This window comes from Rosa rugosa, chromosome 5, assembly GCF_958449725.1.
Source record: "Rosa rugosa chromosome 5, drRosRugo1.1, whole genome shotgun sequence".
Lineage (NCBI taxonomy): Eukaryota > Viridiplantae > Streptophyta > Magnoliopsida > Rosales > Rosaceae > Rosa > Rosa rugosa.
The window spans coordinates 48,216,790-48,242,992 of record NC_084824.1 but is presented as its reverse complement, the minus strand read 5'-3'; the positions used below and the strand labels follow the sequence as shown (position 1 = coordinate 48,242,992).

General features: G+C 37.4%; 3 protein-coding genes and 2 pseudogenes across 6 annotated transcripts; 2 read left to right on the top strand and 3 right to left on the bottom strand.

Moving 5' to 3' along the window:
- Nucleotides 1–419: 419 nt before the first annotated feature.
- LOC133711787 (uncharacterized) lies at nt 420–2,604 on the bottom strand. Its single transcript, XM_062137876.1, has 4 exons — nt 2,522–2,604; nt 1,957–2,325; nt 618–764; nt 420–530 (listed from the first exon to the last, which is right to left on the bottom strand). Exons 1-4 carry the CDS (start codon nt 2,588–2,590, stop codon nt 420–422), a joined length of 696 nt encoding a protein of 231 aa, XP_061993860.1. The 5' UTR covers nt 2,591–2,604.
- Nucleotides 2,605–11,203: 8,599 nt separating this feature from the next.
- On the top strand, nt 11,204–16,624 carry LOC133710366 (uncharacterized). Of its 4 annotated transcripts, XM_062136422.1 has the most exons (12): nt 11,204–11,267; nt 11,302–11,445; nt 11,711–11,758; nt 11,885–11,932; nt 12,076–12,123; nt 12,297–12,344; nt 12,580–12,624; nt 13,540–13,572; nt 13,910–13,957; nt 15,317–15,358; nt 15,797–15,829; nt 16,332–16,624. In XM_062136422.1, the coding sequence occupies exons 2-12, from the start codon at nt 11,352–11,354 to the stop codon at nt 16,382–16,384; spliced, it is 540 nt and encodes a 179-aa protein (XP_061992406.1). In that variant the 5' UTR covers nt 11,204–11,267; nt 11,302–11,351; the 3' UTR covers nt 16,385–16,624. The 4 variants fall into 4 exon arrangements, with proteins under 4 accessions (XP_061992406.1, XP_061992407.1, XP_061992408.1 ...); XM_062136421.1 differs by having other exon boundaries at nt 11,250–11,445; XM_062136423.1 differs by lacking the exon at nt 12,076–12,123 and having other exon boundaries at nt 11,248–11,445.
- A 2,182-nt stretch (nt 16,625–18,806) lies between these two features.
- LOC133710371 (peroxygenase 2-like) lies at nt 18,807–19,285 on the top strand. Its single transcript, XM_062136428.1, has 2 exons — nt 18,807–18,928; nt 19,036–19,285. Exons 1-2 carry the CDS (start codon nt 18,828–18,830, stop codon nt 19,187–19,189), a joined length of 255 nt encoding a protein of 84 aa, XP_061992412.1. The 5' UTR covers nt 18,807–18,827; the 3' UTR covers nt 19,190–19,285.
- Nucleotides 19,286–19,464: 179 nt separating this feature from the next.
- On the bottom strand, nt 19,465–20,522 carry LOC133710369 (large ribosomal subunit protein uL14x/uL14z/uL14y-like; annotated as a pseudogene).
- On the bottom strand, nt 20,389–22,642 carry LOC133711785 (pentatricopeptide repeat-containing protein At4g02750-like; annotated as a pseudogene).
- Between the last annotated feature and the right edge of the window lie 3,561 nt (nt 22,643–26,203).

Genomic DNA, 26,203 nt, shown 5'->3' with positions numbered 1-26,203 from the left:
GGTTGTCTTTGAGTTCTGTCACTGCCATTTTTGTTTTATAGTTATTCTTGATCCACTTTATGCTTTCTCTCTCGGTTTCAGTCAATGGAACTTCCATCATTTTCAGTTCTTCTTCTGAACTGTTCTTTTCATCAAATTTCATTCTGCATCCCTGTTCCAGCATGTCATCGGCTTGTTCTTTTACTGCTGTCATCCAAAGTTCTACCATGTCAACCTGCATTTCCAACATCGCAACATAATCAATAATATGCTTTCTGCTTAAATTAAATATATGAAATTAGTATGACGAAAGTGTTCCATACCATTTTTTGTACATTTTTAAAGGATTTTCCAGTTGATGATTTTTTCGGTCTTTTTGAATCACAGTGGTACCAGTTCTTTAATTCCTTGTCAAAAATGAGCAGTGTATGATGAAATCCTTATTCATGTGAGATTGGGAAGAATATATAGTTGGATCTTGCCAGATTCTGGAACAGTGGTTCGCATAGGTACAGATGTACATAATACACCGTCAAATTTTCTGCAGAATTCTGTTTGTAAGAAAAAAAGAAGACAAGTTATTATCAATTAAGAATCATTTGCTTTGATTGTAGATTGATAATCGTTCCACTACTTACCCAACACAAGGGATTCATAAAAGTTGGGACATCCAAGCCTTGTGATTCTTTCTCCAACAGCTTGCTATCGGTTCGTCCATGATCATGTCTTTTAAATCCTGTCTTGAAACTTGTGCTCCATACTGTCTTCCATCCCAGAAGTATACTCTGCAAAGAATGAATAGTGTAAGTAACATAGATAGTGATGTCGTTTATTTAACAATCACATGGCCAATGACTTGGCCTGGCCAGTTACTTTGTCAGTTACATGGACAGTGACTTGGCCAGTGACAATAAGTTTAAAATAGAACTTTCGTCTTGGCCAGTTACTTTGATAGTTACATAAACAGTTACTTGGCCAGTTACAATAAGTTTAAAATAGAATTTTAACTTAATTAAAGCATTACCCTGATGGTGCATTTTGCCAGTATTTCTGGACTCTCCTCTTTGTGTCCTGGTCCATAAAATTGTATACTCTGCTCTCCTCCCAGTCTACGACCTCAGGAGGTAGCTGTTTCTCTTCTTGCTCTTTATTGATTTGTGCATTTTCTGCAGCGTCCATCTGTCTTATTGCTTCCAGAACATCCTCTGGTAGATCGTCCAACTTCTGTTGTGCTACCATCTGTTCTATCCTTTTAATTTCAGCCTCTGGCAGTGAGGCCTTCATCTGCTTTTCTTTTTCTTCTTTTTCTTTATTTTCAGCCTCTTTCAATCTCTCTTCAATCTCCTTTGCTTTCTTCTTTCGTTTTGCTTTCACATCCCCCCACCAGTAAATGTTGTCCTTTTTCTGTATTCTTCTCCTATTCTTTAATCTCACAACGTAAGAGTAGAGACCCATTGATGATACAGTTTCACCAGAATGTTGCTCTGTAAGGCGCATTGTTAACTCTCCTTTTTTGTTCTCCTCTGGTGTCTTCTGCTCTTTCTCTGGGCTCAACGTACAAAGTGGAAGGCCACGCGCAGCTACAGGACTTTTTACTATCTGAAACATGTCAGGTTGTTTTTCCATTTCTTCGACTGTGAGCATGCAGACTGTGGGGCTCTGGAACAGTGAGTCCTTTTGCGATGGAGTTGTCGATTGAGTTTCTTCTTGCACTGTGCAGTGAGGTGGAGATTGAGCTGCTGCTGCTGCTGCACATTCTTCGACTGTGCAGATGCCATGGGACTGAGCTTCCTCAACAGTCAATTGATCTTTATTTTCTGCGTTTTCAGCAGCCTTAGATGCAGCTCCATTTGATTCATTTTTTTCTTCTGCAGAGGTAGGTGGTGGGGAGCTGTGCTGCTGAGCTGCTGTTGAGGTGTGAGTCTTTTGGCTCAACATTTGCTCCAATTCCTTCAATTTTATCTCTAACTCCTTCACCGATGATGCAAGGCAGAAATTGTCGGTCACAAGTGTAGCATTTCGTTCCTCCAGATTCATCATGTCCTCCGTGATTTTCCTTAGTTCCTGTTCCTTTTCGTTCAGTTTTGTCTTCAAATTATCTTTCTCCACAGTGATATATCTTATCTCCTCCTCCTTTTTCTGAAGCTCTTTCTCCCACTTGTTTTTTTCTGAAGTTGTTTCCTGTTCAGCCACCTCAACTTGTAGGTTATCTTCTTTGTTTTCACAATTCTGATCATCAGTTCCTTTTTCCTCTCCTTCCGGAACTGTCTTTGCTTCATCTGATCTATTCTCCTCTTCCTCGGATTCTGATTCCTCTCTATCCTCCTTCAGGTTTTCAAAGATTTTCTGAAAGAAACATATTCAATATGTCAGTGACATGCTATGTGACATGAGCAATGACATGTTTACAACAGTTATGAAGGCCAGTGACATGAAGTGTGAATTGGCCATTGACATGCAGTGTGATAGTGACTTAATCGGTGACTTTTAACCAAGATAGTTACTTGGCCAGTGACAACTACTTTGACAGAGAAGAAAATACCTCTAGTTTTTTCAAGCTGTTAAAACTTGTCCAATTCTGTATCAGCTTCTGGATGTCCCATTTTCTCATCCCATGATCTTCGTTCTCCCTTCAAGATATTGGCTTGATTTTTCCAGTCTTTTGACAGAACCAGTACTGCTTGCACAAAAAACAAAAAAAAAATTAGTCATAGTGACTTGACGAATGACATGCAGTTTGTCTTGATCAGTGACTTGACCAGTTACATCTCAGTCTGACAGTAACTTACCAGTATTATCAGAACGCAGCCCCCCGTATTACCATATGAGCTGCTTGACTCCTTTTTCTTTTTCAAAGTCTTTATAGACTTTTTTAAGAAGCTTCCAACTTCCCTTGCCCAGTCATAAGATCCGATCTTATCCAAATTTTCGCAAGCTTTGACGTAGTCCCATGAAATTGTTCCTCCTGCGTTTGGGAACAGAAACTTGATGGACAAGTCCAGCAAGATTAATCTTGCCACATTTTTGTCCTTCTTCTCAATCCCATCCTCTGTTGTTGGATTGTCTTTCAGCGCATCTTGCAGAGCTTTCTCCACGGCTTTCTTGTTAATTCTCGCTGTGTTTGAAAAAAACTGCTGGACAAAGTCGGACTGATATGCACCCTCAGAAGTCTTTGGGACCAAGTCACCTTTTTCTGGCATTCCTAGGATCTTTGAAATATCTCTTGTCGAGATCCTGAATTTCTTCTTTCCAAAGAAGAAGAGGTCAGTTTCATGGTCGTAGGCCTGCAGGAGGAGTGTAATGAAATCATCAGATTTCTTGGCTGACTTCTCCTCTATGTAGCCACCATGGAATGCATCGACAATATTTCCAAATGGTGACTGCCTGAGCAAATCTAATGTTCTTGCACTGAGATTCTTCTTGTTATCTTTAATTGTGTTCAAGAAACTTATTAATGTGCACCTGTACTGCACATGTCCTGGTTTCACATTTCTCTTCCTCTTTGGTGCTGCTTCAGTTTTTTGAAATAGCACCAAAGAGGAACCCTTGTTTGGTGATTGTTCTACTTTTTCTTCTTCTTCTGTTTCTTCCTGTCTTTTTTTTTTTGATTTCAAGCTCTTCTTGAGAATCTGCTTCAGTGATGGTTCTTCTTCTTCTGTTTCTTCCTGTCTCCTTTTTTTTTATTTCTTCAAGCTCTTCTTCGAATTCTTCTTTCTGTGTATCGTTCGATCGTGTTCTTCATCTTCTGATTCCACCTCTTGGTAGTCTTCGTCATCATCGCTTGGTTCCCTTTCTTTTCTTTTTGTTCTTGCCATTTCTGATGTTTAAATTCTGTTGAAAAAATAAGAAGGTTAGCATTGAGTTTGCAGTTACATAATCAGTTACGTAGTCAGTTACTTGGCCAGATACATATATTGTAAGTTACATGATCAGTTACATGGTCAGTTACAGCTCATTTCAATGACAACGTCAGTTACATGATCAGTTACTTGGCCAGTTACATATGTTGTAAGTTACAACGTCAATTACATGGCCAGTTACATGATAAGTTGCATGCATTGTAAGTTACATGGCCAGTTACATGGCCAGTTACATGATCAGTTACATGATCATTGACAGGAGTTTAACACACGTTGCCAATGAGTTGGCCTTTTCCAGTGACTTATCTGGCCTTTGACTTGTCTAGCGACCTGGCCAGTGACCTCACTGGCCAGTTTCATTATCTGAGCCTATAAAATATGTATTTGCACTAGCAGAATTTCCATTCAAGTAAAGCCTAAAGCCTAAACAGCATGACACACAGTCATTATCTCCATATAAATTGTTATGTTACTGTCCATGTCTCTGTATCAAATCACACCAAAATGGAAACAGAGTCCCTCCAAAATCAAATGATACCCAGTCAGTAGCCTATGTCACTGCTATGTTACAACATCAAACTAAAATTTGAAGACAGTCATTGATCATCTCCACTCAAAAAAGCTTTAAATCTTCACTCAAACCAAAACTTTGAATCGAATTGTTTTGTTTCAGAATCAAATGCAGAAATAATTATATTATATTCGACTTATAATTCCAAAACTAAATACTATATCAATGACTCGAAATTAAGTAAGAGAAGTTTCTGAGAATCAAGGCTGAAAGATTACCCGGTCGAGGTAGACGATTCGAGTTCTGCAATTCTTCAAATCCCTAAAATTTGGGGCTTTTTCTGTGAAGTACTTTTCAGAGTCGGCGCTGCTTCACCGTTGAGCAAAACAGTCGTCGGAGAAGGTATGTGTCTAAGAATGTGGCCGCCGGAGATTAATATTTCTCTATTTCGGAGTAGGTTTGAGCGATTTTTTGAGGTTTGAATTTCCGAAGTAATGTGGAGAAGACGAAACAATAGTGTCGTTTTAGTCTACCTCTTACAAACCGCCAGAGAAAACTGACGGTGGCAGTTTTGTAATTAAATTGAAGTACAGTGGTAGAACGTGAACAGGTGACCTTAATTATCATCGGGACATTTGTGCTGTTTGAATTATAATAAGGCACTTCAAAATGACCTTTTTTATCATTATCCCTAAAAAGAAATGGGGAAAAAAAAAACGAATCTTATTATATTCTGAATTGGGTTGTCTCCCAAGCAGCGCTTGTATTTTACGTCTTGCAGCCAGACGATACCTACATTAAATAAAGTTAGTAACTATAATTAACAAAGAAATACAAAATATAAACAAGTAACTATGAAATACAAACTACAAGTATAATTAACAAGTATATTGTACATAAGACACAAGTTAAGTACACAAGTGAGTATAAAACGTGAAAAGTATTTTTACAAGTATAAAGTGTGAAACGACAAAATAATTTACACGTATAGAGTATTCACAAGTATTTCTTTTTCTTTTTATAATTTAAATTATTTTCAACACTTAGGTACGGGAACAGGGAGTCTCGATGTGCAATGGGACTGAAACAGCTACCATTTTTCAAGACTATGTTTTATCCAATATACCTTAGTGTATCACAACATTTTCTTTGGTTATAAACATTATTGATATCGAATCAAATTCCAAGCGGTAAATCAGTGGCGTAGCCAAAAATCTCACTTAGGAGGGTCAAACTTTATTAACTAACAAATTAAACTCATTTTCAGTCATCCTCTAAAATGACAAAAGATTTATTAAAAATAAATAAATAATATATTAGTATAAGAAAATTTTAGTGTAATATTTCTTGTATTAATGCGGAAATTGAAAGACCCTTAAATCATGTTGAATAAATTTTGGGATTTGAGATTAACGATAAATATAGAAAAAATTATGTGTTACTTCGGTTTAGCATATTAACAAAGAATCGTAAATATTCACATATGGGCATATATCGATCAATAAGGTAAGAAAACCTTGAAAAGATTCATATTAATTGGATATATGTAGTGTATTAGTATTGTAAAATATTATTTCATTCCATTAAAGTTCAAGGATAATTAAGACTAATTAAGATAAATTTATATCAAATTTTAAAAATTAAGATTAATTAAGGATTTTTCAAAAATTGAGAAGGGTCAATTTTATTTCATTCCATTAAGATTAAGACTAATTAAAGATTTTCTAAAAATTGAGAAGGGTCAATTGACCCTTCTCGCCCTAGGCTAGCTACGCCCTTGGGTAAATCAAGTGAACGTACGGCTCAAGTATAGTCGCCTAGACACAAATTTCCTTTAGCATCCTTTGGGCAACCTTACTGAAATTGCCAGGTGGGGGAGGACGAACACGAGAGGAAAAATCCATTTTGGCATGAGCTACTCCCACATAGTGGTTTAGGCCCATTTGCAAGTACTTCTGGATTCAAAAACCCGTCATGAACGTTGTCCCCTTTCTAGACACCATTTCATATAGGCTATGCTTACTAGGATGAAAAAGGTCATAAGTGTGAAGACAATTCAACGAATGTTAATAAAGGCCGCCCTCAACCTTAAAGGACCTGAACTAGGTACCAATAAGGAGTTTAGGCCAATATTAACAAAAGAGATTTCACCTATTCCTCTCAATTTACAACCTACAATTAAAATTCGTGTTCAATAATATAAATAATGTCCTAGTTAATTTAAACTAAGTTTCAAACAATTTATATACAACAATTATAAATAAAAACAAGTGATTTTTCAATTCCCCGGCAACGGCGCCAAAAATTGACAGGCTCAAAGTAAGCGCGCAATTTAACCCTGTAAAATGTCATCGTTAGTATATGATAAATAGAGATCGTTCTATCCGGAGATTGAGGGTACACCTGTAATTGTATAAACAAATAAAGAATTAATAAAAATAAAGTATTATTTACAAAAATTACAAAGAACAGGAATATAAAAGTAAATACAAATAAATATTGCACAAACACAAAATCTAAATAAAAACTAATTAGAAAAACACACATGAACTGAAACTAACATCCTAAAAACTAAACAAAGTTCGCGAATTTTTTTAAGGTATTTTCATATTATATTTGAAATATTTACAAGTACGAAAAGCTAAAAACACAAATTTATATACAAGAACACATATCACGAAATCAAAGAAATGTTTTGGGGGGTTTTGGAATGAAAATTTTAGAAAACAAAAATAGAACAAAAAGTTGAAGATGAATGGAATCATGAACAGAAACTTTTGGTAACAATTCATCCACCACAATTCAAGATCAATTTGTTACATGCATCCTTAATCCTTTACTAATGCCATGAAAAGTTATCAACCAAGAAACAAAGTTAAAAGCAAACAATGTCCCTTATTTTACTTCCCTTTACACAATTGATCAAGCAAAGCACCTAACCAATATATTTCGAAAACAGGTTTCACACAATCAAAGCAATCATGCAAACTCAAGTTTCAAATCATTAAGTTCATGTGAAAGTTTGGTTAATAATTATGCAAATCCAAGTACACAAAGCATGTCAATTCAATGCATAAACAATCTGATTTCGACTTATGTCCTAAGCCTTTACTATTCATTTGAATTAGGATTACAAAGCATAAACCTAATTGCTAGCTCCAATTACATGCAATCACTCTATGTTTCGAACCAAAGAACATGCAAAAACATGTAAACGTTTTCTTTAAAACAAAATCAGATTATCTTTTCATATAGATGAAACACACAAAGATCAAGAACACATAAACTAATATTACATTGAAAAGAGCATCAAAATTGTTCTAAAAATAAGATTATGAACTCATAATTTCAGTTTACACAAAGAAAATAAAAAGCAGAATTTTGTATCTACAATTACACATAACCGTGAAGATATGATGATAAAGGTGGTATGAACAACCCTTGATTACGTCCCAAAGATCCAAAGCAGCTCCAAGGTAGCGGCACAAGGTGGTGATCACAGCTAGAAGGGTGGATGGCACGGCTAAGCTCCTTGAAGATATAAAAACTGCTATGCAAGAATACTAGAAAATGGGAAGAAAATGGAGAGAGGAAGAAGATGGAAAATGGATGAAGGAATTGTATCTAAGAACTAGAACATGGAGAAAAGATGGTGAGGAAATGGAGAGACAAAGAAGATGAAACGGATGAAGGAATTGTATCTAAGAACTAGAAAATGGAGAGAAGATGGTGAGGAAATGGAGAGACAAAGAAGATGAAATGGATGAAGGAATGTGTTGTTACTTCTTTGTAGCCTCTATTTATAGGCTATCAAGCCATAGTGTTTGGCCTTAAACAAATCATGATGGGTTAGGTTTGAGCACTTAATTAAACACTGTACTTACATAGCCATTTGCAAGCATAATTAGCTATAATGAGCCACGCTCATGCTACCGCCAGCGGTACCAACTCCCGCCAAAGGAGTGACCTACGGGGACACAGCCAGGCAGGCTACCGCCCGAGCCCCGGCATACCCCCAGATCACCGCCGACGCGCCGTCACGCGCCGCGCCAAGACAGCACCAGAAGCTCTAGAAGCTGGGGACTGAAGCACATCAGTCTCACATCGAAAACATGAAGAAGATCAACTCCTTCTTTACCTATAAAAGGTTCTCTCCTCTCTCCTCATTAATTACGTATTTATTACTTACCTACTGTTACTTTGTCAACATAAATACATTGACTAACTTAGGCATCGGAGAAGAGAATACCGCCCAACGCGGTCTCCCTCTGACGCCCTTTGTATTTTACTTGACAGGTAGCGGAAGCTCTGATAACAGTATAAGTATCGATCCGCCATCGGGTCCGCGTTAGTAAAGGTTTAGCTACCGCTGAACTTTAAACATTAACAAACACTAATGAAATTATTAGGTTTAAGCACTTCAACACTAATGAAATTTGTTAGGTTTAAGCACTTCAACACTAATGGAATTTGTTAGGTTTGAGTCACTTTCTGCTCATTTTTCCTTCAATTAATTCTCCACCAAGACTTCAAATTTTGCCTGTGACTTCTTCATAACAAATGTTCCACTATGAGTGTAGATCATCCTGGTCAAATTTCAGAGCTTTTGGTTTAGTGGTTGGGCCGGAAACGCTGCTGGACTCCTTACATGTCCAGTTTTCCAGTTTTGCTTCTGCAGAAAATTGGACTGATCTTTTGAAAGCCTTCCACTTCTATCTAGATCTTGCACTCTTCATAAGAAATGTTTCTTGGGATGTCTAGAATGGATCTGCAGAGTTTCAGCTCATTTGGAGTTCATTTGGTCAGGCAGCCGCTTCTTCTTCCTTGCTTGGCTTTAGGAAAATGTGTAAAATTGACTTTTTAGTGCATTTCCATTTTTCTCCATCATTTCTAGGTAATTATGGACATAGTGCTCATTTCATCTTCATCTACTCCAATGTACCTAAAAATACAAATTGAGTTAAAAATCGATTCGGTTAAGGAAATAATTAAGCAAAATATGAGGAATTAACTACTAAAAATATCGCATTAAAATGCTCCTATCAACTATAGCTACTGACCCGCCGGTGTCGCGCCCATACTTCACCGCCGAGGTCATGCGCTTGGTTCGTCGTTGGGGTCGCGCCCTTGCTTCTCAGCCGGGTCGCCCGCTTGCTTCGCAGTTGGGGTCACGCCCTTGCTTCGCCTCAGGGTCGCACACTTGGTTCGCCGTCGGGATCGTGCGCTTGCTTCGCCTCCGGAGTCCTTGCTTCTCAGCCGGGTCGCCCGCTTGCTTCGCCGCCGGGTCGCCCGCTTGCTTCGCCGCCGGGTCGCCCGCTTGCTTCGCCGCCGGGTCGCCCGCTTGCTTCGCCGCCGGGTCGCACCCTTGCTTCGCCACTGGGTCGCGCCCTTGCTTCGCCTCAGGGTCGCGCACTTGGTTCGCCGTCGGGATCGTGCGCTTGCTTCGCCGCCGGAGTCACGAGCTTGCTTCGCCGCCGGGGTCGCGCGCTTGCTTCACCTCTGGGGTGGCGCTCGCGCCCTTGCTTCGTCGCCTAGCTTCGCCGGAGCCTTAGATGTCGATTTAGTTCAGACGGTTTAGATTTTGGGATCGCTTTGATTTTGGGAGAAATGGTTTATATTAGTCAGTGGCATGTTTCGTAAATTTCTTAATATTTGAGTGTTCTTTCTTTATGATGGGCTAATGGTTGTTGACCACACGGGCTCCATGTTTTGAAGTATGCTAGTGGTAAGTATATGTAGTTATTTGTAGTTATTGGTAAAACACTCTAATAACAATAGCTGTTTTGACAGTGACATTTTCTTGAATAATGGAAATTTAAAATGCAGTAGCTTCTTTGTAAATATTGATATTTATTATATTTTGATGGTTTTATCAGGGAAAAAAAAGTAGTTCATTTAAGACCCATTTTAGATAAAATTGTTTCTCATAAGCCTTCCCTTTTTTTTTTTTGAATAAAGTCAAATTGACTTGTCATAGATACTAGTGTAGGTATTGGGTTAATTTTGTCATTTTGATTAGAATCTAATTTGGATTGATGATTATCCTGATTGAAAAAGATGTCAAAACACAAAAAAACCACCATGTTCTTTTTTGTGCGTCCACACGTTGGCTTTTAACTCCTCATTTTCACCCTGTCTCATGCCTTTGAAGATTATGGACATATTTTCTGATTTAGCTCATTCGATGGAGTCCCGAAACTCCATGTGCTAACTAGGGTTTTTGTTGAGCTTCGTTTTGGAGCTTCTGGGTGTTTTTCGAAGCTTCGGAATGGTTGGCTTGGTGGGTATGTGGGCAAGTACATGTATTTCGTTTGTTAGTGATCCGAAGGAGATTTGGGATATGGCAGTCGTGATCCGGTGAAGGGAGATGGCTGGCAGAGAGTGAAGGGGAAAAAAAAAAAACGGATGATATGACAGACTAAAATTACTCATTTACCCTTAAATATATATCAGTTGGCTAACGCCGTTATGAAGTTAACGACTCCAAGTACCTATGTTAGATCAGGGGCGAAACCTCAAGTACCAATGTGATATTATTTAAACTTAAAATATCGAACTTACTAATGGACCAGAAGTCGAACACCATTTGCATTTTTTTTCCCAAAAACAAAAAAAAGTAGATACCTTAAAAAATAACAAAATCAGTAAAATGGATCTTTCGTGTCTTGACCAATTTTTTCAATTGTATGATTGAACTGCGCTAGAACGGATCAAATCCAGCATTACAAATTCTCAAAAAAAAAAAAAAAAAAAAAAAAAAAGAATCCAGCGTTACAAGACCGTAAAATGGGTCAGCTTAAACATAACCAATGCAACAACTAGGCCATAAAGGGGCCCGAAATTGGAAAACCGAACTCACGGCTAAAGAAAAGATATATAAAAGCAAAGGGTTGGCCCCCCAAAACGAAACCAGTCTCCCGCCAAAAAAAAAAAAAAAACGAAACCAGTGTCGTCGACAAACCCTAAACCCCAAATTTCGAAGAAAAGAAAATTCCGCAGGCATGTCTTCCAGAGCCAGGGGTCCAAGGAATCGTGAAATCAAAGTGCTGCAGGCCGAAAAGCCTCTGTTAGTCCGGAAAAAGAATAAGTCTGGGGGTATGCTTTTCGTTGTTCATTGAAAATATCTACTTTTTCGTTTAGATTGTTCAATTTCGTCTTAGTTACATTCGATCTGAGAACAGCTTCCTAGTTTCTGCGAGGAACATCATCAGAAATTTTCTTTGGGTTGTTTTTGAATAGAAATTCAAGTGTTGTTTATATCTGAGGTGTAATTGTATGCGGATAGCTAAAATCTGTTCATCTTTGCATTTTAATTTTGTTTTACTTATTTATTGTGATTGGCAATTCAACTTTGAAACAGGCACCAAGCCAAACCAACCAAAGATAATCCCTTCTCCGCTCAAAAAGGGTATGTGTTATTTAGAGTTTGCGGCTTAAGTAATCTTTCGTTTACTGTACTCATTGTCTGTTTATCAGTGCTTTTTTTACCTTATTTTACTTCTTTGTTGTTATTGACAATTGAACTTTGAAACAGGCACCAAGTTGAAAGGACCGAAGATTTCCACATCTCCTCTCCACAAGGGTATATGTTATTTGTCAGGGTTTTCCACTTAAATAATCTTTGGTTTACTGTACTGGTTTGGTTTTGACATCATTGTCTGTTCATCAGAGCTTTTTTATTTGTTTTACTCCTTTATTGTTGTTGACAATTTAATTTTCAAACAGGCACCACGTCGAAAGGACCGAAGATTTCCACTTCTCCTCTCCACAAGGGTATATGTTATTTGTTAGAGTTTGTGACTTAAATAATTTTTGGTTCACTGCACTGGTTTTTTCGGGTTCAGCATCATCGTCCGTTCATATGTTTTTGATTTTATTTTTCTTTATTGTTATTATTATTATAATTTTTTTTATATGTATTATTTGACCATTTCACTTCAAAACAGGCACCAAGTCAGAGGAATCCAAGTTATCCGCTGCACCTTCCCCCTCGGGTACGTTTTATTTGTTTAGAGTTTGCTCTTATTTTGCTTGGGTACTTGCTGAAGGAAAAAAGTTTTGGCAATAGCAATAATTAATCGATATAGTGTATATTTGGAGTCCACGTAGTGATAAATGTTATTATCACAAGTGCCATGGAGGCACATATAACAAATTCAACACCAGATTGTACTTCTATTTGCTTTCTCTTACATTTTAGTCTTTATCTGACTATGTTAGCATGAACAGGTGACAACATTTGCCATGTCTACAAATATTGGCCCAGAATTCGTGGTAAGATTTTGATTTTTGTTTGTTTGTCAGGATTATTACGTGGGAGTTCCCTTTGGGGCTCAGTGTTATGATTTTCTTTTCTTTAACCGGCCATTCACCAGCCAAGTCATTTTAGTTTTTATGATACTTCTTTAGCTAAATCATTCTGGTTTATCTGGTCAATGCATGATGCCTACATTGATAAACCTGCAGTTAATGTCATGTTCTAAAATCATTTGTCTACTATATGTAGACATTTGCTATTCATATAGTTGGCTCTCTTGGGACGTTAAAGGCTCAAGTTTCAGTTGTGGGTCCAATCTTTCACCATTTGAATGGGGATGAAGTAAGCTAAAAATTGCTAAACACTTAAAAAATCAGTGGGAATTGCAGTTAGTTACCCGATAGTCCTACACCTTTATTATTTCCATCTTAATCAAACTGCCGCGTTGCTTTGCAATTTCTTGCAATCACTGGTATAGAAAACCCATCTCATGTGCAGATGTGGGTTCTAGGCTCAACATAATATAATATAAATAAAACAAACGTTTAGGTAACTCTTTCCCCCAACCCTTCTCCCTTTTATTTTCGTACCTCTCCAACTGTAGAGGTTTTCATTCACCCATTGCATCTGCAGCTTCTCCTTGCCTTTCCGGCTCTTTGATCAATTTGTGATTGAAGACGTTATCTGGTGTCATATTGGTTTGTTCATGATGCATACTCGAGTATATTTTAGGATAATTTTTTTATCCATCTGAGTCGTTAAACTGATTGTTGATTTGATGACACTAATGATGTATTTTTCATTATACTATGTTATGTTTGCTGTACTGGTTTTAAGGTTGGTTATTAATTTTTAGTAAGTTTTTTTTTTTTTTTTTTTTTTTTGTTCTTTTGATTAATTATTTTTCATTTACAAATGCTGCTGTGAAACAGACGGCAAGGCAGTAGAACCAGAGATTTACACAGGTATGTTTGTGTTTTTAGACTTCGCGAATAAACTAATCTTGGAATTGCATAGTCAATTGTGTTATTTAAGGGAAAACTCATGTTTAATTTGAGAGAACCGAAATACCATGCCGAACAATTTTTGGAGATAACTTCTCTGGCCAAGTCTTGTATATAGTCCACTGATAAAGTATACTATTCTTTGATGGGATTATAGATCATTTTGCATTTCAGCTCATGTTTCACCAGCCAGACGTTTATTTTTTCTCATATTGTACTTTCAGTGCCATGTGATCACAGTTCTGCTTGTTGTTTTGGTTTTGACATTGTTACTTATTTATTTTCTCTTTTGTTTTAGTGTCAGTGCCTGCTGAATTGGACATGGTCAAGCTGGTCATAGCTCCATGTAAGCTTTTAGATTTTGTTCCATGGTTTGTGAGAAATATCATTTGGGAATTTCCTTGCGCTCTCGTGTTGAGGGGAATAATTGTTTCTGTGCTTTCGCGTTTTTTATTTTTTAAATTTGGTCTTCTCAAGATACACTTCTCCTTAACCAGCCTATTCATTTTGGTTTTTGTATCAGGTATGTCTGTGGTAGAATAATTATTGTAGTTATATATTTCTTTTCCCACCAATTTGTTTGTATCTATCTGGTCCATGCATAGACGACTCTTGATATAGTGTATCTGTCGTTGGGTTCATTGATCTTATTTCATTTGAAGTGCTTTATTTATTGTAATTTTATTCAGAGATTCATTCTTTTTTTTCTTTTGAAACAACATCGATACGTCTGGTACTATCTAGTATAGTCCATATGTTCTTGGTTTTGACATCATAAGAATTTGATATTTATACCTATGAATGGGGTGGCAATGCAGAATAGCAAGTTTATTAGTGGTTGTATGTCCCGCAAGCCTCGTATGGCATGCACATACAGCTACGCACAAATCTATACCTGTTTGGAACTCTAACATTTTCTAAAAATTTACACCGTACCATTTTAGCTTGATTGACTTGGGACATGAAGGAATACGTGACGTTTTGTCCAATTTTTCACCCTTACATTGTGCATGTGTGAACAGAGTTAAAGAAGATTAGAAAGGTCAAGATACACTTAAAATATTCGGGGGATGGGCAGTATGTCACCTAAAATTCTTGCACTTCCATTTCCATTTCTTTGCAATTTGTAGCAGTCTCCATTGTGTGCTGATGTTGCCAATGTGAACCCCCTTTATTTTAATGCTTTCCAATTGCTATGGCCCACTCTGCTTCCCTGGGAACACTCACCCTTCTCTCTGTTTCTTTATGTTTCCAAGCTTAATCGTTTTGATTCAGCCTCTGTATTTGCAAGTTCTTTGAGTTTGTTGGTCTGTTTGTTATGCTTCTGACTTTTGTTTTTGGTTGTGGTTTTGTGAGTTTGTTGGGCTTCTATTTCTGAAGAATCCTGATTTTCAGTTTTGTTTTGTTTTCTCTTTTTTTTTTACAGTTCACAATATTTTTTTTTCCTTTTACTAAAGATAATGTCTCCTTGGGCGACATTTAATAATATGAACTTGCTAGTTTTTGGTTTTGGTCTGTGCATATGATCCTTAGCTGATATACTTGACAAAGGAATACATTATTTAGTGTACTGTAGTTGTTTTTGCAGCTCCTCCTCTTTCATCATACATCTATTTTTCTTTTGTTATGGCATATTCGGTCACTACTGGTTTTTGTGTTTTGACATCATTACTTACTCGTGTTCTTCTTTTGTTACCACAAACAGTTCCTCGTGTTAAGCGTCCCGACTCCGATTTTGTTGATGATGGTAAGATTTTGATTTTTGTTCGAGTGTGTTTTAAGAATATTGAGTTATCTTTTAAGGTGGTGGTGGTTATTTTTTTCTGTGGGGTTGTTGGGTAGATAATCCTAGTTTGAAGTTAAACTTTACCAGTCGAGTCATTTTGGTTTTTAGGTCATATATAGCTGACGTAGAATAGTGTAGTTTATTAAGATAACCTCTCCAGTCAAAACTTTGGTTTGTCTCATCTATGCATCACATAGTCGACAAGCAATGTAGAGTAACTATCTGTTGAAGGAAACATAGATCTTATTGCATTGGCAGGATTGTTTTGACGCAATATTTGATGCATCTACCATCCAATGTCATGTAGGTGCAGTCCTGATGTCTAGGGGTTTGATATCATTTATACATATTTGTGTGTATTAAATATGTAATTGGTATTTTACTATGTGTGTGAAACAGGTAGCGATGTGGAACCCCTACTGTCACTCCCAGGTATGCTTCTGTTTTTTTATTTTCGGTTACTTGGAATTTGCTTGGGTGTTTCTGTTAGAAGGAAAATAAGTTTTTTAGTAGATATATTACTACACAATCCACCTTATATCTTTGGTGGTATTTCTGCACACCCATGTCTCATTTTTGACAACCTGCAAAACACCTTTACCGTTTGCTTGATTGACTTATGTCAGTCTTACAAGAATTTCCAAATGTGCACCATGTAAATTTAATTAGGGGAGTGAAATTCCATTGGAATTTTACAATCCACTGTTTCATTTTTTGGGTTTTCCAAATGTGTACTATGTAAATTTAGTTAGGGAAGTGAAATTCACATTCCACACTCCATGTTTTCTTTTTTCAGTAACTTACTTTTTGTCCTTATGTAAGAATTAACCAAAAAAAGGAAAAGTGTCATTTAAATGGAATAATAAAGAGTGTCATTTCAATATGGCTAATTGCAATTTATTCCTCGACTGACTTACGCGTGACCATCTTACAGAATTCGGAGATTTTCCTACTTCTTCGCCGGATATATTCTATGGTCCTCGGTGAGCGGTGTGCGGTGATGGTAACCTAGAGTTTGCTATGGCCGTATTTATTCAACTTATCTGTGAGACTAATTTAGTACTGAAGACTATTTTAGTAACTAAAATGTTTGTGAGAAAATTCTGCTAATGGACATATGTAAATGTTGACATGTAATGTAACATGTCATCTGGAACATCAGTATCCTTGTTTTGGAGTTCGGGATGATTGAGTTATTATTATTATTATTTGTCTGTTAGTCCATAATTGAAGCGCGAGTCTACATGTTTCATATTATTTTACCAATCGGGGGTGGCTTTAGATGTTTCAAACACATGATCTAATGTTCCATTTCCCATTAGTTAATAGTGATGATGATCGCGAGGATCTAATTAGCTGGTTAGTTATATATGAGATAATATGCTTTAACGGCTTGTCTAGCCAAATTCAAAATTGCAAGTTGTTTCTCTTGTATTTGATTAGGCCTGGGACGGTTCGGTTTAAAAAAAAAAAAGAAAAAAAAAAGTAATCGCAACTGAACTGCAGGAGTTGTTTTCGGGTCGGGTTTGTTAAAATTTAAGGTTGGAACCGATGACAAACCAAACCGTTTTCATTCGGGTCGGTTTTGAAACTGCAAAAACAGCCAATTGTCAAAGTGCAAAACTGAAACATATTTCTTCCAAATTGGGCAACTGAAACTCACTGTTTTTGACCATCACAGGGTACAAAAGTGTATAAAACTGAAATTCACCCTTCTCTAGCTCATGAATGCCATCAATTGATCAAAGAATGAGATTAAGCTAAAGCATTGTGCTTATGAATGCCATCAATTGATCAAAGAATGAGATTAAGCTAAAGCATTGTGCTTATTTGCTACCCTTCTCTAGCAGCATATCTGCCATATCAAGCAATTACAGACTTACAATATTACACAATTAAGCAGCATATCAAGCAATAATCAAACTGGAAGAACAACAAACTGTCAAACTATGAAACTGAAATAAAATGAGTAGTAGAGTACAGCAGCATTATTAAAGGCTGAAACATAAATGAAATAAAGACAACAAGCATTCAAGTGATTCAACAAGTTCAACAAACAATCAAACAATCAAGTTCTGAAATAACAATGACAAAAACTGCAGCAAACAATCAAACTATCAAACATCTTCTAGACTTCCACAATTCCACTTCTAAGTTACATTCTTGATACTTCCATAGTTCCAACTTCCAAACACAACCTGCTGCAACCCAAAACAAATAATAAAATAAAAAAACCAGTAAGTTCACCAACTCACCAAGTCCAGAACTGATCAAACTCATCAAAGAATGCAAAGTGAGAAACAGCAACTCAGCAAGTGAGCAAACGTGAGCTTATTTTTTTTTTCACACCCCTAGTCTTTGACACTGATTTAGAAGATTTTGATGCATCACTACTCTTTGAAGGTTTGGAAGACTTTGTAGCCTTTCGGCTTTGTTGAGTGGCATGAGTTTCTTCAACTTCTACCGCTGCACCTGCATTGGCCTTCTCCAATCTCTTTTCTCTCTTCTTCTGCTTGTTCTACATAAGTGCAAACAAACAAAGAATAGTTCACATTATTAAAGGCTTGAAGTTGCAAAAAGAAGCTAATCAAGTTATGCAATAACAGTTCACAATATTAAGTAAAAAATGCAAGTAAGTTACAATGTTACATACCTTTTTCAACATCCTCAAACCACCCCATTTCCTCAATGGTTGGAATATATTCTAACCCCATTATTGCATCAGATTTGAACCAATTTTGGAGGCAGATTGGGGCTTCAACAGTTCTAGGAGTTAATGAACTCCGATGAGGATCAATTACCCTCTTCCCTGTGTTGAAACTACTCTCACTAGCTACTATTGAAACTTGGATTGCTAAAGCATCCCTTGCCACAGCTTGCAAGTTAGGATACTTTGAACCATTAAGTCTCCACCAATCCAAAATCTTCCAATTTTCATTGTCTTGAGGCTTCCCTAAGGGATCAAGCAAGTATCTATCAACCTCTCCTCCAACCATCACTGCTTGTTCCGCAAGTCTAGCATAGTAGCCTTCTTCCCGGTTAACCCTCCTGTGGGCACACTTGGTGTTGGTCTGCTGCTAGGGCCTTTTCCCACATTTCTTTTCCTCTTTGATGCAGTCTGATCACTATTAGAAGTTGCATACAGATCACATAACTCCAGCACAAGCTGTTTCACTTCATCTGATCTCCTCTTAATCTCTTCCTATGTTGCCAGACCATTGATTGATGAATACATTTGGTTGTTGTTTAATTTTCATATATTGGCACCAGTCCCTAACATGCCATATATTTGGGGAGACGATATTGCTTCATAAATTTCAATGGGAATAATAGAACAATCTATACCATTGATGTGTCTCCAACAACAACGATATTGTTATGACACTAACAGAATTTACTTTCCAGGTTTTCGCCAGCAAACATTGAGCTCATGTTTAGCAAGTATGCTCGTACGGTTCCTGACAAGTTCACTCTAGGAGAGCTTTGGGACATGACTGAGGGTAACAGAGTTTCATATGACTTCTTTGGATGGTAGTTATTTTAGGCTTTTTATTTTTATTTTTATTTATTATACATTTGTCCGTACCATTTAAGTTTTGGTTCTTCACCGTTACTATGTGTGAGTTTAAATTTCGCAGGATTGCAAGTAAGCTGGAATGGGGACTTCTGTATGTTCTTGCAAGGGATGAGGAGGGTTTTCTATCTAAAGAAGCTGTGAGACGCTGCTTTGATGGAGGCTTATTCGGGTACTGTGCCAAGATGAATGCAAGTGCTGAAGCTAAGATGGGCTGAAGAATACTTTGTACTACTTAAATTTATGTATATATTTTTCTGCTTTGAGATGTTAGAGCTGTAATAAATCGAGGGATGATCCTTCAGCACATAAGGCTGATGACCATCAGTTTCATGTTTCATAGAAATAGAAGACGCTACTTTCTGATTTTGCATGTATATTCGAACAATGGCAGTAGGATAATGAAGCAAATCAAGCACAAATTTTGGAGAAAACACCAAGCACTTGAAGCACTCCCAAGTTTAATGCCAATTCATATGAACCAACCATGCCAGAAAATTAAAAAAGAACTCTCAATTTGAAGTAGAAAACTAACCATGAAAATATCTAGAGCAAAACAACTTTTCAAGTTTACACAAAATATAAGACCCGTTAAACAAAACTGTCAAATTTGGGGGATGTCTAATTGTCTATTATCAAACAAAAAAAGGACAACCCCAAGATCTGTCTTGTGCAGAGAGATGGAGATGGTAGCACTTAAACGATAGCATTTGCAGCACTGGCAATCCTAGGCCACAGATCAGCACACTCCTTCCCAACAAGACCAGTAATTGCAGATCCTAAACAAGCAAACAGCAACCAGCAACCAATAAGATAACGTGACAAATCTAGTCAAGTAAAAACTAGATATCTTTAAACAGAATTTGGAAAGAAAGATAGGATATGCAAGTTAAATTTGACCTGTACCTTTCATTTCTCCCTTCGGATTAACAATAACACCAGGATTATCTGCAAATGAACAGTAGAAATACTAGTGATGAACATTCAAGTGTAATGAAAGATTATCCATACATTAATGTAAGCATCTATGTCAGAGACTGAGCAAATCAACCCAACAAGAGGAGTTAACTTGTACAGACTGAGCAAATCAACCCATACATTACTGTAAGCATCTATGTCACAGACTGAGCAAATCAACCCAACAAGAGGAGTTAACTTGTATAGAAACTTTCTACCTACAAATATAATCAAGTAATTGCAACCTAACAAGAGGAGCAAACCAAAGCACTAAAAAAGGACAATATAATCAAGAATTTGCAACCTATACTGACCTTCGAAGTACATGAAGACACCATCCTTTTGGTGCCATGGCTTGCGCTGCCTCCAAATGACAGCTGGCAGGACCTTCTTCATCAGATCAGGCTTACCCTTCTTGACAGTGCCTATGACCATGCCCCCAACGCAAGCAGATGGCAACAGATTCTGATGACCCTTGATTCCCTTGACTTAGATGACGTACAGGTTCTTAGCTCCTGTATTGTCAGCACAGTTCACTGTGGCTGCCACTGGCAGACCCAGTGACATCCTGAACTTGTTTCCAGTGGATCCTCCGCGTCCTAAACCATATCAAACCAAAATCAAAATCACAGCAAAACACAGTGAACACATTTCATTTATTACATCGCAACTGTTCCAATCAAAGAAACAGATTCAATACAAAAGTGTGGATTACATAGTAACCCATTAACTGAGAAATCAAAGCTTCAAGAACCCATTTCCTTGCATTTTAGAAGCTTATCAGATTAACCAAAGACAGATTCACAACGCAATTTTATTCTAAAATTCCCAGTTTCATAAAATAATATATGCTGGGGTTGCTATCAGATTATGAAAGCAAAAGCTAAATCAACATACCGAACACGCATTTCATCATTGTGTTCATATGATTTCTCAGTAATCAAATGAATACTTTGCACTGGATCATCAAAGATAAAAAGCAGTACCATTTATAGACTTATAGTACCCTTAGGTGGTAAACATTTCATCAGTCATAAGATGCCATGAAGGAACTTGTGTTTGTCATCTCTGTGGTTAAAGACTTCAATACACTGCATATCTCTGATGTTCTGGGTTGCACTGGATCATCAAAGAGAAAAGCATGCACCTGATTCCTGACTTCAATCCAACTGCAGCCGGGTTGCTTGTCTGTATCACTTTCCTTCATTAACACCCTGGCTCTCTCAACCTCATCCCATCTGCCTGCCTCAGCATGCATGTTCGATAAGAGTACATAATTTGAAGCTTTATCAGGTTCAAGTTCTAAAAGCTTCTCGGTAGCATACTTGCCAAATTGTAAATTTCGGTGTATCCTGGAAGCTCCAAGCAATGCACCCCATATTCTGGCAGTTGCCTTGATCTTCATATCCCTTACCATTTCAAAGGCTTCCTCTAACCTTCCTGCACGGCCAAGCAAGTCAACCATGCAAGCATAGTGTTCGGCTACAGGTTCAATAAGGTGAACTTCAGTCATGCTCTTAAACAGTTTTAATCCCTGATCAACCAGCCCACTGTGACTGCATGCAGACAACACCCCACCAAAGGTCACTTGATCTGGATTCACCCCTTCTATTAGCATCTGTTCAAAGAGCGCTACTGCCACTTTACCATATCCATTTAGAGCATACCCAGATATCAAAGAATTCCAAGAAACAATATCGCCACGACTGATATCTTCAAACACAAGATTAGCATTTGCAACCATTCCACATTTAGCATACATAGTAATCAGGGCATTGCTGACAAACAAATCACTTAGATAGCCGGTCTTCACAACCATTTGGTGAAGTTGCCTTCCCACTCGCAAAGCTGCAAGATTGGCACATGCACTTAGACCACATGAAAAAGTTGACTGATCAAGCCTCTTTCCTTCCTGTCCCATGATCACAATACTCTTCAGTGCATCCAGATATAAACCGTTCTGGACATAACCTGTAATTAGAGAGTTCCAAGAAACTATGTTCTTCTCCCCCATCTCCTCGAAGATTTGAAGTGCTTTGTCCATCTCCCCTACTTGAGCATAACCAGTAATCAGAGTATTCCAAGAAACTACATCTCTGTTGGTCATGTTTCTGAAAAGAGATAGAGCTTCAACCATTCTGCCACACTGAGCATAGCCTGCAATCATGGTGTTCCAACAAACAACATCACGCATGGCAATCTGATTGAAGATCTGACTTGCATCATCCATCCAGATATCATTGCTGTTTGTGCTGCAATGTTCTTGTACGGCAACTGCCTTGCTTTGTCAACCTCCCCAACGCGAACATACCCATTGATCATTGTAGTCCATGACACTGAATCCATCTCCGGCATATCCCTTAACATTTCAACAGCCTTGTCAATTTGGTGGTCTTGTTCTTGTACATAGGCCGCAAGCATTGCATTCCAAGCAACCACATTTCTACTAGGCATCTTCTCAAACAAATCCTCCGCCTGCGCAATCTTCCCACTTTGCGCAAACCCACACAACATTGTCACCCACGAAACAACATTAGGCTCCGGTTAACAATCTACAGTTAACAAAGGATTCCAGCTGCAGAACATGCTTATGATCTAGACGGCAACCGATTCAGACGACCCTTGATTCCCTTCACTGAGATGATGTACAGGCTCTTCGCCCCTGTATTGTCTGCACAGTTCACCGTCGCTGCCACCGGTAGACCCAGTGACATCCTGAACTTGTTTCCCGACGATCCTCCGTGTCCTAGATATGGTTATACTAGATTGAAGAGAAGCAGACGGCGGCCTAGGGATTTCAGCGAGGTCAGAGATTGTCAAATTCCAATTCACTCCAGGATTTTTTCTTGAATTTACGGAAGAAGGACTGGGCTTGGTGGATTTTCGGTGCGGTATAATTGGAAGCCCAATGCTTTATTGGGGTTTATGAAAACAAACTATCTGAATTGGAAATCAAATGTACACTTAAATACTTGAACTTAGCCCACTATGTTATAATCAGTGTCATTATGTAGGGTATGTAATTTACTTTTCAAGTCCTAGGACAAAAGAAAAATAGCAAATAATAAAGTGTCATTTTAAAATTTATGTGATTAATTAAGTCACTATATTTTTTTTGAGGGAAAAGAAGTCAGACTTTATTGCAAACTAAAGGATTACAAAGGAATGGTTTCAGCTGCTAACGCAGCTAATAAGAAAACAGGGGAAGTAGAAAAATAAAAGAAACTCTGCAGCTCAGTAGTAGCCCTTGCTGCCATAATGTGTGCAACCTTATTTGCATTTCTGCTGATGTGAACAATTTTCAGATTAGAATGGCTCTCCAACCTCAAAACAAGATCATCATACAAGCGACCCAACAGGGAAACATTACTCCCATCAGACTTAGTTAATTGCCTCTGCACGCTCTGTGCGTCCGTCTCCATGATAGCTGGAACAAAGCCATTGTCCACAGCAAACTGCACTGCCATATCACAAGCCAATACTTCAGCATGTTCAGGAGAAAGCAGACCATGTAGTGGTCGACCTCCCCCTGCCAAAAACGCTCCCTGATGGTCTCTGATAACAAAACCAATACCACCATTCCTTGTTGTGTGATCAAAAGACCCATCAACATTTATCTTGTACCATCCCAAAGGCGGGGCTGACCATCGTGCAAACCTTGCAGTGCGACCAATTCCCATTTTCAGATTATAAAACCTAAAAGCATGTAGTCTGGCCATAGACTTAATCAGCACATCACAAGCAGGAAGACTCTTATTCTCCCAAACTCTACAATTTCTCTCTTTCCATACGCCCCAAAGTAGATGAATTAAATCACCCAAATCCATCAAAGAAAGCTCTTGAACACAAAAGCTAAACCATCCTAAGATGTCACAATTCTCAGTGTGAGGATTAAAACACACCTGACTCAAAGCTCCATTAGATTGGAGTATTTGCTTCGTAAAAGGACAATCTCTGCAAAGATGTAAAGTGGTCTTGATACGCTCAAAGCAAGCGCATAATTTAACCCTAAAAATATCATTAGTAGTATAAGCAAGTAGGGATCGTTCTATTCCGGGGATTGAGGGTACACCTGTCATTGTCAAACAATTAAACAATTAAAATTAAAACAAAGTATAATATTCACAAATGTATTCACAAAATATAAACATTTTACACGAAAAGAGGGGGATTTTGTTTTTGGTTTTTTCGAAAATGAAACTAAGTTAACAAAAACAATTAAAATGCAAAAACATAAAAATACGAATGGAATGAAGGAACAAAGATCAAAACCGAAACTTATGATTAAAATTGATTCAAACCCTAATATTGTTCATCTAAGTCATGAGAAAGGAGTTGATCATGTGAAACATTCGAAAGCAAATGAATTCCCATTTTTTACTTTTCAATGCTAATTAACCTAAGCGAAAGCACCTAGATTAATCCTATCAAACATGCAATCAAACCCTAGAAAGCTAGTCAATCATGTCATGTTTAACGCATTACACATAGAGAAAGGCTATCAACTCAAATGTACAACTTAGTATGGAAAAGTCCACCTAATTGCAATTCTCTTTAATTAAATTCGATCTTTGTACAAAACCTTTACTACTTTGATTCAAGTTTACACAAAACGAAAAGTCGATTTCATGTTCTTAAACCTAGCACCATTCATATCGAAACCCTAAGTGTTTGCAACCACATAAGATTAAAATACAAAAGTTATCTATAATGCAAATTTAATTAAACAAACCCACATAAGCAACTCTCGAATCACAATATATGAATCTGAAAATTCTCAATTAATCATAAAAATTCCAGAAATAATACTTTGTTCAAACATATATGTCAACTAGTTCATAACCAACGAAATTCAAAGCAAAGGTTACAAAGGAGAATCGGATTACACCGTGGATGAAGATGAGATGGATGATTCACGTTGTGGATTCTTGAAACTCGAAAGCAAGCTTCAAGGATGGCTATGGATGGAAGTGCTCACGGCTTCTCTTCTTCTTCTTTGGCCTTGCTTGAACTCGTGGAGATGACTAAACTTGAAACTAGAGGATGGAAAGGAAATGGAGAGACAAAGAAAATGGAATGGATGAAGGAATGTGTTTAGAGTGAGAGGAGAAGGTGTTTATATAGGGAAGAAAAAGAAGAGTGAAATGATAAATGGAAGAAAAATAATGAAAGTGGTTTGTAAAATATGGAAAAGATGGAGTAATGATGAAATGAAAGCAAGGCATGAATGTGCAGAAGTATGGAAGTGATGATGATCTTTTGGAGCAGAAAAATATATCCAAGGAAAAAGAGAAAAGCATCTAGCTTTCTTCATGTGGGTAGGAAACATGAACATGTGAATATTGAGCTGTTTTTAGGTCAATTTCTGCCCCTTTATTCCTTCAATTATTTCTCCAACAGGAATTCAGTTTTGGCTCTTGACTTCTTCATATGAAATGATCTACCATGAGTGTAGATCATTTTGGTAGAATTTCAGAATTTATTTCCATGTCTTTGGGCCAGAATCTCTGCTGGACTCCTTACGGGTCCAGTTTTCCAGTTTTGCTTCTGCAGGAAATTGGGCTGACTGTTTGAAGGCCTTCCACTCAATTCTAGCTCTGGCACTCTTCATAAGAAATGATCCTTAGGATGTCTAGAATGGATCTGGAAATTTTCAGCTCATTTGGAGTTCATTTGGTCAGGCGCCCGCTCCTTCTTCCTTGCTTGGCTTGGTTTCTCCTAGCCGGAGTAGGAAAATGTGTAAAATTGACCTTTTAGTACATTTCCATTTTTCTCCATCATTTATAGGTAATTATGGACCTAATTCTCATTTCATCATCATCTACTCCAATGTACCTAAGAAAATAGAAATTGAGTTAAAAATCGATTCGTTAAGGAATTAACTAAGCAAAATGTGAGGAATTAACTATTAAAATACCACTTTAAAATGCTCCTATCAAATTCCCCCACACTTAGCTTTTGCTAGTCCCTTAGCAAAATCAAAAACTAACAAACCAAAAAGACTATGACACAAAACAAAGAAACCAACGAAAAAAATGACTAAGTATGGAAACAAAAACACAAAGACTCAAAGAAACCAAAAACGTAAAACACAAAGCAAAACACAAAGAAAAAAAATGTCACACATAAAAGAGTAAATTCAAAGACAAAGACCAAGATGTTGACATCACAAAGACCTCTATTGCCCTTTAACATATTGTCTCAGAAATCTCTTACTTTCACAACACCAAGATTAGCACTCAACCAAGAATCAATGTTAAGCATTCGAGAGTTAA

Coding starts and splice junctions, on each gene's coding strand:
- LOC133711787 (XM_062137876.1), bottom strand. CDS start 2,590: ATGAGAAAATGGGACATCCAGAAGCTGATACAGAATTGGACAAGTTTT. Junction 2,326..2,521: donor ACAGCTTGAAAAAACTAGAG/GTATTTTCTTCT, acceptor TGTTTCTTTCAG/AAAATCTTTGAAAACCTGAA. Junction 765..1,956: donor ATTTCTGCCTTGCATCATCG/GTGAAGGAGTTA, acceptor CATTCTTTGCAG/AGTATACTTCTGGGATGGAA.
- LOC133710366 (XM_062136422.1), top strand. CDS start 11,352: ATGTCTTCCAGAGCCAGGGGTCCAAGGAATCGTGAAATCAAAGTGCTG. Junction 12,124..12,296: donor CACTTCTCCTCTCCACAAGG/GTATATGTTATT, acceptor ACTTCAAAACAG/GCACCAAGTCAGAGGAATCC. Junction 13,573..13,909: donor AGAACCAGAGATTTACACAG/GTATGTTTGTGT, acceptor CTTTTGTTTTAG/TGTCAGTGCCTGCTGAATTG.
- LOC133710371 (XM_062136428.1), top strand. CDS start 18,828: ATGTTTAGCAAGTATGCTCGTACGGTTCCTGACAAGTTCACTCTAGGA. Junction 18,929..19,035: donor TCATATGACTTCTTTGGATG/GTAGTTATTTTA, acceptor TAAATTTCGCAG/GATTGCAAGTAAGCTGGAAT.